General features: G+C 46.5%; 1 protein-coding gene across 5 annotated transcripts in view; it reads right to left on the reverse strand.

The window, feature by feature from the left end:
- Nucleotides 1–16996, reverse strand: part of MEIS1 (Meis homeobox 1) — a 110654-nt gene that overhangs the window by 11820 nt on the left and 81838 nt on the right. For all 5 annotated transcript variants that reach the window (XM_055713528.1, XM_055713527.1, XM_055713526.1 and 2 more), the window contains exon 9: nt 11730–11806. In XM_055713528.1, the coding sequence (XP_055569503.1) occupies nt 11730–11806 (77 nt within the window). The remainder of the gene's footprint in view (nt 1–11729; nt 11807–16996) is intronic.

A 16996-nucleotide genomic window follows, 5' to 3' on the forward strand; every position in this document is an offset into this window, starting at 1 on the left:
CCGGCTTCCCCTCCTGCTCCGTGCCACGCGTCCCTCCCCAGTCACTGTGGGATGCACCCTGCCTCCAAATAAACAGGCGAGACTGGGGGGCCACCACCTGCCAGGGACACCATGGGGCTGCCACCTCCTCGGGGTGGCAGCGAGCCTGGCGGTGGCTCCGGAGGGATGGCCAATGGCTTTCCATGAGGGAGGTCCCACACGCTCCTGGCCCTGCTCTGCCCCCAGCCCCACCTCTGCGCGGGGCTGACGGCCAGTGGTTGCTCGACAGGTCTCTCTAGAAGAAAGCCGGGGAGGAGACGCTTCCCTCGTCTTGCAGAACTGTCCCTGTTCTGCAGTAGGAGGGGAGCTAAAGCCTATTTGTATTTATTTGGTTAGTTCTGAATGAAAAACACGGGAGGAACTGGCTCAGGAGAAGTGACAAGCCAGTGTGCCCGGGGAAGGGCTCCCTGGAGATGCACCTCCTGCCCTGCCCATCTCCAGCGCCCTCCCACAGCCCAGGCGAGCCGATGTTGGCCTTTCTGGTACGCTCTCCTCCTCCTCTTCCACCCCTCCCCTCTGCAAATCCCACTCCAAAAAGCTCAGCAAGTCTCTGGTGAACAGGCAGCTCTGGCATCCCAGTGTCTCCCGCCAATGCCAGGGAGCCGGAGCAGAGGCCGTGCCACAGGTCCTGGCAGCGCCGGGGAGGGCTCGCAGCAACCTCATTCCCTGACACCGCAACTCCCTCGGGGTGCAAAGCAGATGTAAACTCGCCCTCGGCAGCCAGATGATGTAAGGGGAAATCTTTACATGGCAAAGCGCCAGTGGAGCTGACCTCCCGTCTCTTCCCTGCTCCCAAATCCCAGCGCAGCTGTATGCCGCTGATCTCCGTGTGCCACAATTAGCCTTTAAGGAATATGGCAAGATTCTTCTAGTTGAGCAGCACAAAGGCTGCTCTAGCTCCCGCCCAGGACAGGATTGGCCCCGTACGGTTGGGTATGCAACACACTGCCAAACTCGTGCCTCCCACAGAAATGCTCTCCCTGCCCAAGGACTGGTGCTGTGCAGTCACTTTTCCCCTGCAGAACGGTTTCTCTCGGTGCCACACAGCCTGCTGCCTTTGCTGGGACAGCGGTGTATGGGGTGACGGGGCAGACCATGCCACAAACCCCCGCCGCCCGCGGCAGAGGGTGCGCAGGCTCTCCGCAGGCTTGGAGAGCAGCCCAGACCCCGTGCGCGGCTCCCAGCTCCCTGTCTGCTCCCAGCTCCGAGCGGGGTCTGAACCTCAACTTGCCACCTGCACCTCCAGGAGAGCACACCTGGACTCGGCAGCTCAGGTCCTGTCCGGTGCACGCCACCAGTGCGACCCAGCAGCTCCTCTTCAGCTTCAAACCAACAACCCGAGCCCCGCGCGACGGCAGGGATCACACTGGGCATGGGTGAGAACGTGCTTGGGAGAGGTGCCCGTGTGATCTCTGAGCTTCCTCCTGCCACATGAGTGGTCTAAACGCAGGGGTCCTCCTTTGGCATCCAAGGCTTTTTCCTACATCAGCCGAGGAGCCTTGCACAAACAGGTTTTTCCCTGTTGGCTCCCACCCGTAGCGCACATGGCGTGGGGGATGGAAGCCCTGCCTGGCTCTCCTGCCCAAGCGAAAGCAGAAGAGGCTGCTCCCACATCTGCCTGCTGGTTTAAGTGCATTCCCACCCACTGAAGGATGCCAGAAAGGATCTGTCTTCCCTCCTGGATGGATCCCCTCGCCCTCCTCGCCTCCAGAAGGCCACTTAAGGAATACGGAGTAACTCGGTACCCTGTCACCCCACGCCGGCTCCTCCAGCCCGTGGGCAAGGAGAAACAAAGCCAGGGTGGCCACACCAAAAGCCCTGACAAGTGTCTTTGGGGGAAAACACCACCACAGCCCCCAAATTAAAAACATAATGAACCCCTACATGGAACCTGTGATTTGTCCATGAAATACCCTTGGACATCGCTCCGGTCCATACCCCGAGACACGCGCTCAGCGCAGAGCAGGGAAGCTGCGATTCCTGTGGTTGCATCCTCCCCACCACTACCGAGGCAACAAACATGAGCATGTTGGTGCATTTCGTCTGATGTGGGCACCTGCAAAACTGGTTTGACTTTTTTTTTCCCCTTTTTTCTCCCCCCCAGCAACCACAAAAGATACAAGTCTGAGTCACAGCCAACCTGAAAAACAGCCCCATGCTTCTGGACAAACTCCCCCCCAAGACATCCTACTTCAAAACATTGTTTTCTAACCGCTACTAATAACCTACTTTGTAATCTACTTTATCTAAACATAATTTCCCATTAAGTGAAGTAATTCATTTTGCTTATAATCCTGCTCCTGACAGCATTTTATTCAGGGCAGCAGAAAAGACATCCTCAGAAAACAATGCAAACAAAATACACAGGGCGAGGTCAGAGGAATGTCAAAGATAAAAAGAATTTTGTGAGATGGGATGCAGAAAGCTCAGGGATCAGCCCCCAGATGTTACAAACCACCTTTATAAGACAGGTGAGAAGTCAGCCATCTCTGGGATAAATCTGAATTAAAAAGGAGCAATAGCTACTGCCTTTATCATTAGCCAAAAAAGCCACAAGGACTACAGCACCTGGGCAGGGGGAGAAAATAACAACCCGTGAAACTGTTACATGACCTAGATTTTGCTGAAGAAGTGCGGAAGTAATATTTTTTTTCAGCAGCATCTGCTGCCGTTTCTTTTCTTTTTCCAAAAAAGTAAAAGAGAAGGCAGAAGCCTCGTTAGCGCTGATGCTGGCATCGCCAGCCATACATCATTTACACCGAAATCATTGCAGGGCAGGCAGGGCAAAACACACGCCCTCAAAAGCACGTCCTCACCCTCCGCCTCTGGCTGTGTTTCATTTTTGAGAAGAGAAAATTGCTTTAGCCAAGAAGGAGGCAACATCTGCCCCGTTTTTAATATTTCAAGCTGACTTTTTAACCAGACGGTTTGTTTTATGCAGGTGCAGCCCGGAGCGAGTGCCTGATGTAAGTGCGAGAGAGGGTCTCTGAGGGCACCTTCCTCCGCCTGCTGGTGTTTCAGTTTGCAAGGGTTAATAGCTCTACACCAATCTCAGCAACTGTTGACACAAAATAGGTGGAGATCAGGTCTGTGCAAGCACAAAATACCAGAAAGGCAAACTATATGTAAACACACTTCAGATAGCTATGACAAGAATAGACCAAAACCTGACTTGCAAAGCAGTGACAAACCATTACTCTCCCCTTCCCCCCTTTTTTTTTTTAGGTGTGTTGAGGGTACGTATTTTTATTTCATTAATTTTTTTTTTATATTGAGGGTATTTTTCCTGACAGAAGCATCTCTTGCACTAAAAAGAAACCAAGCCCCGAGAACTGTATTTGCAGAAGATGGTGCAGAGTACTCCCCTTGCTTACAAAGCAGCATTTCCACAATACAATAGCAACCTGGATGGGTTTTTTTAAAGCCAAACTCTTGTTTTGAGACAGTGCACACCTGAATCTCAGCCTTTTTAAACAAAAAGTAGCAAACAAAGCCTTCTGACCCCTGATCCTGCAGAGCAAAGCTAGGGCAGGAGTGGAGAAAAGAGCAAGGGGCGAATGTTTGCACAATGCTGTTTCATCTTATTTCCCTGACACCTGACAGCACATTCGTTACAGAATATTAATGCACTGACAAAAAAAAGTTTGTCAGGTACAAAAATACCCCAGAAGAGGATGGAAGGCCTGAGGAACTGAGGGAAAACGGGGGGGGGGGGTTGGCTGCGTATTAACTGCTCAAGCGCTGAGCACCTTGTGTTAGTCGAGACTATTGGCAGGTAAACCCTGTTTGCATCACGCGATGCTCTGCAGTGGGAACCAACCTTTCTCCCTCAAAAAAGCATCTGTGTGAATAAAGTAACACCAGTTATTCTATTTGCTCAGTGCTCAGGACGCCACTAATTAGTCTGTTAGTTTGTGCAAAACGATTCCGCATTTGAAATAAATGGTGTTTCCTCTGCTGGCTTTCCCCAGCCCAAATCTGGGGGCTGCCGGAGTGATGGTTAGGGGAAATATCCTCCCCTGGCACTTGTGGGCAGGGTGAGCCCTGCTTTGGGGCAGTTTGGGATGCAAGGAGACTGCTGAGGCTGGACTGAGCAAGAAACCCAGGGTCTATGGGCTCTCCAGGGCGAAAGCCCTTCCTATGCTCCACTTGAAGTCATAGAATCATTGAATGGTTTGGGTTGGAAGGGACCTTAAAAGACCATCTAGCTCCAACCCCCTGCCCTGGGCAGGGACACCTCCCACCAGCCCAGGCTGCTCCCAGCCCCATCCAACCGGGCCTTGGACACTGCCAGGGATGGGGCACCCACAGCTGCTCTGGGCAGCCTGTGCCAGCTCCCTGCCACCCTCACAGTGAAGAATTTCTTCCTGATACCTGATGTAAATTGACCCTCTTTCAGCTTAAGAGCCCCAGAAGCCAAGGGGAGCCCTTCCCCCAAACCCCTCTTCATCCACCTCCTCCGAGCCCCTGCCCTTTTTGGAAATCTGCGTGTGTTCCGTGCCAAGCTGCATCGCCACCTTCGTCCCGCATGCTGAAACCAAACCCCGCACGTTTACATCACCGCGCTGCATTTTTAAATGGATTTACCGAACGAAAAAAAATACCACCCTAAAATCCAGTGATACGATGGCACCTGATGGCTCTAGATTCACAACTCTTCCTCCTGTAAGCTATTTGCTCAGCTTTTCTAATAATACCTTGGCTGCCTGGCAGCTCTCCAGGGCTGTCTAAAGCAATATGCAAGCTAAACATTTTTTCATCTGATTTCAATATTTTCTTATGAGTAACTATACAGGATTTTACCTAGTGAGTATTCCTGATTGCTGTAATTTAAGAACAGAGAAATAGACTACAGATGTAATATTATTATTACAATTGGCATTCAAGGTGAAAGGCATAACAATTAGCTAAGACTTAGTGAAAACATAAATGTAAAAATCTGCTTGAAAAGCTCGGCACATGGTACATTTAGAACAGCTAATTTACCACACATATTCTGAATTGCTCAAACGGTGCAACAGTTCACCAAGCAAGATCCTTTTTTTAATAGTTTTCCTGGGGTTTTGTGGGGTTTTTTGGGGGCGTGTGATTTTCATGTTGCAAACACCTACTGTCTTATTTTACTCTGGAATAACAAACAATATGTATTCGTTAAACTTGAAGCATATATTCTTTCTTATTTCTATTTTCTCCTGCTCTCGCATGGCTTCCCCATTAACAAAACTGTGTTTAAATAACACCTGCACACGTATTCTTGAATCACATAGAGAAGAAAAGTAAATAGTTTCCAAAATCTGAGGGTTAAGTTTGTATTACCGAAGTTGAGAGGATAATTTGTGAATGTTTTAACATTTACAAGTAAATAAGTACTTGTATTTACTGTATCTGATTACTGAGAAAAGTATTTGTTATGTTCTTACACAGATTCAAATTGCATCTTGACCTTTTCTCTTTTAATCTGTTTACTGCAACAAAAGCAGTAATAGATACATCTGAAAACAAGCCTGTATTTTCCTCGCCTAGGACTACAAATCCCTGCACGCGACGTGCTCTGCAAAGTGGCAAACCGAGTATCTGGCTGCTTTATTGTAGCCCGTGCTTTGGTAGGCAGCGGGGGTAAAAACCCACCCCCTGCATATAGGACCAGCACCTGCTTTTGCTGTGCTCCCTCCCCCACTTACACCCTAAAAATAGTGCTGAAGTGGGACTGAAGTGGTGCAGTGGTCATGTGCTGGCCTTCTGCATGGGGTGAGGATCGCCCTCAGCAAAGGAACTGAGCAAAGGTGATGCTGACACTTAACGCCCAGCCCCACGAAGGAACCTTCCATCCCCTCCAAGGGGCTGATGTGGGGCTCAGCACACAGGAATCACCACACAACAACATCACTTGGATTTGGGGGAGAGTGGGGTGTGCTTTAGATGCACCAAATCCCAGGCATGCTACGATAAGAGAATCACAGTGGGAAAACAGGGCCCTGGGACTGTTTTTCCAAGAGGTGGCAGGGTGGAGAACCACACAGCCGCTCCTCCTCCCCCTGCGCCTCTGCGGAGGGGTGGGCAGGGGCTTTCTGCATCTGCCCCATCTGCATCCCCCCAACCGCTCCAGCAGCATCCCCTCACCTGCGCCCCTCCATCTGCCCCATCAGCATCTGTCCCCATCTGCATCCCTCCATCTGCATGTCCCATCTGCCCCATCAGCAGCTCCCCCCGTGCCCCCCATCCGTACCCTCCCCACCTGCCCCGTCTGCTCCACCTGTAACCCCGCCATCTGCAAGCCAGGCCAGGCAGGACCGGGAGCAGATGGGAAGGACCCCCTGGCTGGGTGCTGGGGAGCTATCCCCCAGGAGGAGTACAAAATCCTCCCATCCCCGCTGTGCCACCCTGCCTGCCTGTCCTGTGACACGGAGCTTCATCCCCTGCCCCGTGCACTTCCCGCAGCAAAGCTCCACCACCACCCTCAGCCACGAGCAAAGAGACAGGAGAAAATGTCCTGCTGGAGGGGAATTGTGATGGGGCTGAAAGAGTAATAAAGAATTTCTGCGTGTCTATGTCCTGGCTGTGCCAGGTACAGCAGGGTGGTCTGCTCTTCCTATGGCAAACCCATCACACTCATCACCTGGCTGGTCTTGGAGCCCTTTTAAAATTTCTTTTTTATAAAGGTTCAGCAACAATAACTTCAGCTGTCTCCAAGAAAAATATTAAGGAAATGTATATTATTCGATGTTTTTTTTCCCATGTGTTTGGTTGGGGGTTGTTGGTTTTTGGGGTTTTTTTTGAAAGCCTAGGAAATTATACACAAAGTTGAAATTTAAAGAGGCCAAGGTCATAAAATCAAGAACTCAAGAGTTAGGAAACTGTATTATTAGAGCTGCTTGCGCCCTATTCTTTAATCTCCTTTATATGCCACAGCTCCATTACCAGCTCATGGCACAAATTCCAATAGGGCCCAGTGCCTCAGCCACCCCAGTGACGACCCGTCTGTTTTAACAACAGGCTAGTCTCTATAATGTAGAAAATTTGATTTCTACAGGAAATAAACTTAATCAAAGTTGAACAAATAATGCAGCAAGCAGCAAGAAAAGCAAAGCAGTCCTGGTTGAAGCAGCTGAACACTGCACTGGAGAAGAGGATTCAGCTCTGATGCTGCCTTGGGCGCTTCGGGAACTGCCGAGTAAACCATCAAGCCCAAACTTTTCACCAGCAGTGACCGATCTCCACATCTTTCCTCCATACCCAGCGCTGAGGGCTGGCAATGTAAGACACTGAGACACTCCAAACCTGGAGCTTCCACTGAAACTTGGGAGTTTTGGTGGTCGTCAGACCTTAAATGTGGGTAACGCTGTCGTTTCGAGTCATCCCACCGTCCCAGACCAACCCACCACCAGTGGCTGTGGTGGACCTGGACTCTCCCGAGCCTCACTCATCACCTGTGAACCAGCACAACGCTACTCTCTCGCTGCAAAGTAACTGCAAAAGCATCAGGCAGACCCACAACCCCAGATGCACACAGGCAAGCAGAGGTCAGGGGAGGACTTGGGTATTTCAGCCGCCAGCGCCATAGGAAAGCCCAGCAGTAATTATTAATTCCATCTTCAAGCACGCTTTGAATACAGCTCAACAAACGAGGCACTGAAGAATGAGGGTAAGATAAAATATTGACTAGCTGCTCCATCATTGTCTGGTCCATGCCCTAGATAGCACAAGGGTATTTTGGAAAAAGCAGAATGGAAACATCTAATAAAAGGCTGGAGCTTTAAAGATATGAATTTTCAAACTTTTTTTTTTTTTTATAAAAAAGATCATTTTAATGCAGTTGTACGGAACTCTGCTTAAAGAGAGTCACATATAGATATGCACATAGAGGGAAGTTATACAGGCACATTATTCTACAAATATACAGACATTTATCTGTGTGTACCTAGACTTTCCTAAAACATAAACAAGCATCTGACACATAATGCAGCCCCTGATGAGAATTGCTCTCTTTTCTCCGTAGAGTACCAGCAGTAATTATTTACCATTAGTTCTTAATGGGAAGAGGTTCAGCTGGGGATGTAGTAAACAAGAAAACTGTATAGATTGTTCAATATAGCCTGGCTGGCTCTCAGCTGAGGTACGAAGTGATTGGATCGCACCTCCTGGATATTTCAATCCCTGTTTTCATCACCAGGGAAAAGCACCTTATTAACCTGGACTTGGTCTGGTCCCTTCCACGTCCATATAAGCAACACTGTCAAGACCATACAAGCATCCCTCCTAAGTTCACGTTCCCATCCTTCCAACCCTGAGCTGCTGAGGGGCTCAACGACTAGCGAGGCACAGGGACCTCACAGGTTCGTTTAGACCAACCACACCTTGAATTCTGCTACCTTTCTACCTGCCATCTTTTTTTTAGAATTTTTTTTTTAATGATTTTTTTTTTTCAGCAGGGAATAGGCTCTCTCTTCCCACAACCGCCTGTGACAAAAGGACGGTCCTAAAAGGAAATGCTGGTGATTCCCAAGCAAAATCATCGCACATGGGGAAAAAAGAAAAAAAAAAAGGGGGGGGGGGGGGGGGGGCGGGGAGAAAAATCCTCCGTGAGGATTGTTTCATTAGTTTAAAAAAATAAAAACTACCCAAGGAAAAGGGTCGAGTTAAAACTGTGGTATTTTTAAAGACATGCCCTACCACAGATCCATTTTCTGGCACGTCTCACATCATCACCCCATTCCTGTGACTCCTCCACCATCAATGGGAGTTGTGTGCATCAGCCCGGGGAGCCCGAACACCGGGCAGGCTGCATGTGAAAAGCACCATTTTTTTCATTATGGCAGAGGACCGAAGTATGCAACTAGCACATACGGTAAAGGCATTCAAAATATGACAAAAAAAATTGTTCAAATGCTTTCAATCTGCAGAAAACAAATGCTCTCTTCACTGGCTGCTCTGTGGCAAACTTCTAATTCCATCCAGAAAATCCAGCATTCCCAGTCCGGGCTAACGACCATGCTACCAGACATGAGTTTATGTTTTTCATGCACATTTCATGTATTCCCACATGCTGTGTTGCTGCCAATAATTTATGACTGATCTGCACCCAGCCTGCCCTTCAGCATTTTATTTAATCTCTGCAACAGTGATTTACAATGACTCATCATTAATACAAAAATGTACATGTGTGTTAACAAGTTTGGAAGAATCTAAGGAGGAAGGCAAAATTTTTTGCAAGTCGTGGCTGAATGACTTATGAGCCCGCTGAATTAAGGCAAAGCTCACCAGAAACGAGTTGTTAGCTCTTCCCTGCAGCAAACAATCTAGGCCAGAAGAGTTTCTTCTCCTGCAGACTGCCTTAGAAGAAAAGGGATTCCGCAAAAGGCTGGGGGAGGGCTGCCCCACAGCCCCCAGTATTTGGGATTTGGTCACCCCGTGGCTGGATGTTTCCCCAGGACGCGCGTGTCTGTGCGCAACCCGCACGCTCGGCTGCAGCCGCCTGGTTTCTCAGCATCCATCACAAAAAGCAGGGGCTGAGCTACCACATCTTGGCATCTCTGCCCACCACCCGTGATTGAAGCGAGCTGCCACTGTCTCTACAGTGTTAAATCTTCATGCGGCTGGGGAGGGAAGGGGGATTGCCTCAATAATTTATACAATTGTAACACTACGGCAGAATTACCAAACGAGCTCAAGCAGAGGAAGCCTGCCCTACATCCACAAGACTTCACTTATAATGTATTTTGACCGGCTTTTTTTTCGTTGCACATAAGGAACGTATAAAAACACATCTGACACCATGCCAAAGTGAAAACTCCTCAAATCTGAGCCAAGACGGGTACTGAAAAACACCCCGAGAAGTCACTCAGGGAGAAATTCCACCAGCTTTAGTTCAAAGCATCCCACGTCCATCATCCCGACAAACGTCTTTGGTGGAGCATCCTCAGCCGACGTGCCTGCGGGTGCCAAACCCTACGCTCCCGAGCCCCTCTGGAGCAGCACACACTTGCTCCAGGTTAAAAAAGACCCCTGACCAACACACGGAGCTTCTCAACTGGCCAAAGTGCCTATCTGAAGGACAGCCACATCCCCCAGGGGATCGCCTGGGTGAAGGCTGGAGGACGTAAAGCTGAAGGAAACAGTCATTTCTTCTGGCTGAGCCAAAATACTGTGGGTTACATTTCCTACTAACACATATTTTATGTTTAGTGCCTTTTATTCCTCCATTTTAAAGTAAGTATCTCGGAAGCATACTTCACACCCACTAAGTATTTGGTATTTTCCTTTATTCAGTGTCTTAAAGGGCTGCAAAAAATTGATCTCCCAGGGCTGCTGTGGGGTCACAGAAATTGATAACCCTTACAAGCTATGCTTATGTGAGCCTGCCTGCGTCTCCCAGATAGTGCACTTTGTAAATTAATCCTCCAAAGGCAAATATATTGTAAGTAGCTTGTTATCTCTAAAGTACTAAATTGAAGAATACATGGGATTATATTGACAGAAATTACATTTTCTGTAATGGGGTTTAATATATCTGAAATCTCTCCCATAGGCTCCTACTCCCTCAAAGAGAGGAGGGTTTGTTAATGTAGGTGCAATGGACATCAAGAGCAAATTTATTCACTAAAATGGATTAGGCCATGTAATCAGAGCTTCAGTAATATTAATCTCTGACACTTATTGTACGGGAAAAAAAAATACTTTTGTCTGCAAACTGGCATTCCTCCCTCCCCTTTCCCCGGCAGGCTCGCTGTTTGCCTTGGCCATTTTCTGGGTATTACTTCAAAGAGGATAAGGTTTCCCCATCATAAACACTAATCTAAAAATATTAGGACAATTAATTAGATACACTCAGTTTTACAAGGTATTAGATTGCAATACACTTCAAATATGACACTTGTTCTGGGATAGTGGGAGAAACCTGCATTTTGATGCAGTAACAAAGGGCAATAAATCAGATTTTGGGGGTTTTTTATGGGGTTTGCTGTTGTGTTTTTATACTTCAGTCACCAGGAATTCTCACCGGTTGCCTTCTCCATGTCCCAGACGGTTAGCAACCCAAAATCCACTGCAGAAACACCACGGATCCCCCTTTCCTTCGAAGAAATCACTACCACAAACAGATCGGGGGCTCCAGCACCCCTTAGCTGCAGTAAGTAAGACCGCTCCACACCATACTTCAGCAGCAAACAGCCAGGCTGTCCTCAAAGTTTACCCAAACTTTCAAAACTGGACTTTTAAAACAAACTGGTAAAGAGGCAGAAGGATGTCAGTCAAAAAGACATCCCCCCCCAACAACATTAAACCAAGCATGGCAGCATCCCAACGTAACCACACGCCTCCACAGAGACGGCGCCCACCTGCCCCCTCCTTTCCACCCAACACCTAGAGCTCTTCCAAGCCCACCACCCTCCTCATGGATGTGGCTTCTAGGGCAGAAGACGCATCCACAGTCAGGAGGAGGACCGGTACCCAGATGGGAACACACCGAAACCTGCCCAAGCAACGGGAAAACACACACACGGCTTCTTTTCCGCGGTAGCAAACCTCCTCATTCCCGTAACCGAAACTGCGCACCCCGGCTACATCCCTTTTGCATCAATAAACTGCTGGGGGAGGGGGGGGAGCAGAGAAGGGCGAGGTGTGTCCTCAAAAATGCAAAGCGTTAGCCGGAGGGTGCCAGCGGCCGCATAGAAACACTGAGGAAAATTACTTACCAATTGTTCACTTGAAGTATAGTGAGCCCTGTGTCTTGTGCCAACTGCTTTTTCTGTTCTTCTGAAGGGTAAGGGTGCTACAAGACACCAAAATAAATATAAACATTTAAAACAATGCTCTTTTTTTTTTGGCCTACTTTTTATCTTAAATTAAGAAAAAGAAGAAAAAAACCCAAGCAGAAGCGGGACATCTATTATTGAAAGGTGAAAATGCTGAGGTGTGTCACTCTTTTATAATTATTAATGGGCTACTACATCACTTAATTAATGGCAGTAAAAGACAAGCCAATTATAAAGATTAGTGAAGTGGAGAAATAACTGCTTAGGATACTGGCAGTACCTTGATACTCAAGAAGGATATTTGTTGCATTAGCTGAAAGTTTTTGCACTTGTCTCAAATGACCGATTAGAGTCAAATCACCTTCCCCCCCCCGCCCCCCCCCCCCCCCGCATTTCACAGAACAATAAAGAATGCGATAAAGCACTTCTCTGTAAAACTAAAACACACTGATGTTTTCTGAGATAGTGAAGACAAATCTTGCCAGTGCCCCAAAATAATTTGCAAATAAGATCAGCATCCTGAACATAAACAAACGCCCCGGTTTTGAACACAGGCCAACGCAAGGTCAATGATCAGCACATTTTTGCCTGACATTAACATAGCTGTGCTGCACTAATCCTAAGAGACAGAAAATAAATACTGGTTTAATTGAAGATAATGTTAAAATTCAATCATAAGTTAAGTTTCTTGTGAGAACTTGATTGCTTTCTCAGAAAATTTGCTTCTGCCTGAATACCGACTGCTTAATAAATCAACAGCAAAAAACACAGCCAAGTTTGAAATTTAGAAATGGCATTTCTGTTCTTTTCCTCCATGTAAAAAGGCAACAGCCAAATATTGCCAACGTAACAATTCCCAGGAAAAACCCTGTTTTGAGGGTCTGGCTTGGCTCCTGACCCAGACACCCAAGCCTCAGCACACATCATATTCAGACCTGGTCTGCTGCAAGGTACTTGGTAACATTTTCAATAAAGCTAATTTGATGTAACTGGTTAGACCTACCCCAACACCCCATTTAGCAGCTGGGTGTCACAAAGCATTTGCTGTTATACACCCATCCCCTTTTTTCCCCCCAAACATTCCCATACTCTTTGGACCTACTCTTTGGTGTAATATTACATGAGATGTAAGCTGAAACCTTGTAAAGCGTAAGAATTTAAAACCTCGTAAAATTCCACAATCTTATTGGTATCGTAACTATTTAGCAGATTTTATATATTCTTGTAAACAGCATAATCTGACATCTAATGGCAATGTCCCACGCCTGCATCACCTCGCTTTACCAAACAGCAATTTTTGTTGTAACACAGGCAACTTCCCTCGGCCCAGCACGCCTGTCTCAAAGCCCGTGGCCATCACCACCAAAAGATACAGGTTTTGCACCCCAGAATGGTGGGGAATTTCCCATTCTTTTAAAAATTCTGATTTCTTGACAGTAAGCCCACAGGTAACCTGTACACCTGTAAACTACCCTACAGTGTTTTCTGCATGCGCGTGAAAGAGCCCCAGAACTGTGAAGTAAAGACACGGGAGAGGGGAGGGGATTTGACTTCTTGTCTTTATGGGTAATTTGCATTTTGCACATGTGAAAATATAGCATGAATTTCATTGTCTGCCTTATATGCACGCGCATCAACAACAAACAGTGGTACTTGACTTACGTCCATCTATCCGAACATAACGTTTTGCTTCTCTTAAAACCAAAAAACCCTACAGAAATCATTTGTAACATTCTCATCTGTATAGTTTACTTCCCATTTCATTACTTTGCTATCAAGCGAGGAAAAAATTATTCTTTTTTTTTCTTATTTCACTTTGCCACCTTACATGTGATCTAATTTTAAGTAATTGAACAAACTGTGTCTAATTTCATGCAGCAAGCAATAATTACTAGACAGCCTCTAGCTATTGGAATTGAGAACTCTGTCTCCATTAAGCAATTTTCAATTGTTCTGGACTTTTTTCCAAATAGACAAGACTGGATAAAATTAGCCATCAGAATAATACAGTCACTGTAAAAATCATTGCTTTAAAAGTCCCAAACCCCAAACTCCTCAAACTGTGGTAACTTTAGGGTCATCTGATTTTTATGGGTTTTTTTCTTCATATCCTAGCACAGCATAAACTTTTAATTTCATGATAAATCTGTAATTGCCATAATCACATGACAGCCTGGGACTTCACGTAGCTAATCCCTCTTAGCTAAAGGTTCACAATGCGGCAGGCTTTTAACTATGATTTGGTGTGGTTTAAAATAATCTTAAATGCTGGCTATCCTTATTATATAAGCTTTCTGTGGGTTGTACGAGTTGTTCCTTTGTAGGCTAAAAAAAAATAATAAAAAAAAAATGACTTGACAAAGAATCAGCATGCCACAGGCTAGGTTGCTATAAAAACATTCAAAGCCTTGTTGCATTCCCACCCACAGGGCTAGGAAGGCCTGTGCTACAGGCAAAGGCAGACATCACATTGCAACAGAGAGAAATGGGGAAACCCTGAGAACTGCCATTTTACGAAGAAATAGGAAATTCAGTCGAAACTGTTGCTTGTTGGTCTTTATTTCACCCGTGCAAGAACGACAGGTGCCTCCCAAAAGCTTTCTGATGGTTGTTTAAAGGGATAAAGACACAGGCGCGGAGATATGTGTATATGTATTTGCACATATATGTATATTATATTTGCATGTGTACGTAAAAAATATATATAACAATATATAAATATATGTAAACATATATAAATATATATAGAAGTCAAATGGTTTAGTTTTAGGTAAGCCTGTGAAGAGCAGGGACTTGGACTTGATGATCCTTATGGGTCCCTTCCAACTTCAGATACTCTACGATTCTATGAAACATCTAAATATATAGATATATGAATATATACGGAAGTGTGCGTCCAAAAAGACCGTGCTGACTCCGGTTGGCAAGTCCACCTCTCACTCTGGATCACTTTGGGATATCAAAGCAAATTGTACCACTGTTCAATAAACAGTGACTTGAGACCTTCACTTTGTTGTGTACATTAGCTCCTACCATTATCTCTTAAAAGCTTAATTATTTGCAAACAATTGATCAAGATGGGAATTGGAGAAAAGAGATGCTGGACCACCGGGAGAGCTGCAATGCATTAGGAGAGCAAACAGAATTACCTTTAGGTCTTATAATCAGAATTAACGATTGGGACCGTACGCGGGGCAGCGCGAGAGGCTGTAACGCTCTGGCTGGAGTGTTTTCCATTTGATCTGCATTAACACCTCCAGTGAAAGCCATAAAACGGTGATTACAGATGGAAAGGCTGACCCTCCTTCCCAGAACCAGCCCAGCCTGTGCATACTGGAAGACTACAGACAGGCTTTCTTGCCAAGGCCAAAGGAAAAGGGCAAATCCAAGGGGAAAAAAAAGTAGGAAGCAGGCAGGTTAAAAAAAAAAAACAAACAAACAAAAAACCCCAAACAAAAAAAATAAACCCACCACATTTGAAAGAATAAGGCTGACAAGAGATAAGGACTCTGAATCTGGCTCCAGTATTTTCTGATCATGCCTGCTGCTGCTACAGCACTACAGAGCAGCATCCACCAAATGGTATGAGACCTAGCGCTTTTTCCCTTCCATAAATCTAGCGCTGAAATGCGGATTGTTTGGCACCATTAATGTGTTTTTGAGGCTCTGTGGTATTACTTTTAATAATGACTTAGTACAGAAAGTGATTGCTTAATAACACCATCAAAGTCTGCATGCAAATGAAAATTATCCCTGGGGGATTTGCCCAGGGTAGTATGAACAGTTAAGGAACATTTGAAAAGGTAAAAATAACTATGCAAAATATGAGTCAGAGCAGTCGTTTTAGCAGTAACAAAGAATTCAAAGTGACAGAGAGAAAAATGTAACTTTCCATCATATTCTCTCGTCACTGTTTTATGAATTGTATTTAGAAAGCAGCAGTCCTAATAAAAGCCCCTTTTTAAGGCAGCCGAGATCATTTTAGCAAAACAAACAATAAGACTTCTTTTTTTTTCTTACCACCTTTGACTACAGCCAATGGGTAAAGCCTCCAGCAGACACAGATGGAAAGCGTCCAAGTTTGTCTCTTAATGATACCCCTTGTCTGAACGAACTCCTTCCCTCAAACGTTCCACCCTGGGCTGCAAATGCTGGATGCCAGGACAGCGACAGACCTTATCTTATCTGTAACCCCGCTATCAGTAACACCCCCCTTCTCTCCGCCTTGCCCACCAGCGCATCATGATGGTGGCAGAAAAATAGGAAAATAATCCTGCTGGATGATGGGAGGCAAACCTGCTCCTTCCCAGCCCCAGGTTACACATTGCTCCTGGTGCCTGGGCACCAGCCCTGCCACAGCACAGGGGCAGGAGCCACCTCCAAGCAAAAGGTGGCACATTACGCTGTAAGGATGTCATGGCAAGCGTCCAGTGTCGCCCTTATCGCGGCAGCGCCGTCGCCTGGCTGCCCATGCTGGGAGAACCATTTCGGAAGTCCTTTCATCCCCTTCCTCCAGCCCTCTGCCTCCCCCAGAGCTCAGCGTAACACACCAAGGCGAGGTGACCTTGAGCTAAACTATGGTAGGTGGCGAAGAGAAACGGCCCCCTCCCCAAAACTCATGCCCTCAGGAGTGTCTATTACCCATCTTCTAACCTCAAAATAAAAAGAAAAAACCACAACGCTATCACTTCCTTGTTCCTGATGAGCCACCCAGCCTACACCTCACCCGGTCACCAGAATAAAGCCCGAGGTCCAGCCCTCCACGGATAAACTCACAGCGGTTTTATGCCGAACCCTAAATCCATGCTTTACCCAGAGATGTGGAGGGTTCGCTACGGCAGCGGTGCAGCGTTTGCATCCCTCCCCTGCCCCTCCCTCCCCCCGGCTTGCATTTGAACTCTTCACATTAGTGATCAAGTTGATCTACGAGAAATTCTCATTATTTTTTTTAATATCCATAATGCCTTCCTATTGTCTCTCAGCTTTATGAATTAGTTTTACTGTTGCAGTGAATGCTTTTTTTGTCCCCTGACTGCACATTATCAAAGGGACACTTTGTGCCTGCCATTTGCATCACAAAAGCGGGGCATGGTGTAGTCTAAGAACAGAGCCTGAATTTATAGCAGTCGAGTCCTGGATCCTCACACATGCCGGCCTCCGAAAGAATAACGGGAGTTCCTGCCTTTGCAAAGTAGCCCCAAAAAATG

The sequence above is a fragment of the Falco cherrug genome, chromosome 6, assembly GCF_023634085.1.
Source record: "Falco cherrug isolate bFalChe1 chromosome 6, bFalChe1.pri, whole genome shotgun sequence".
Taxonomy (NCBI): domain Eukaryota; kingdom Metazoa; phylum Chordata; class Aves; order Falconiformes; family Falconidae; genus Falco; species Falco cherrug.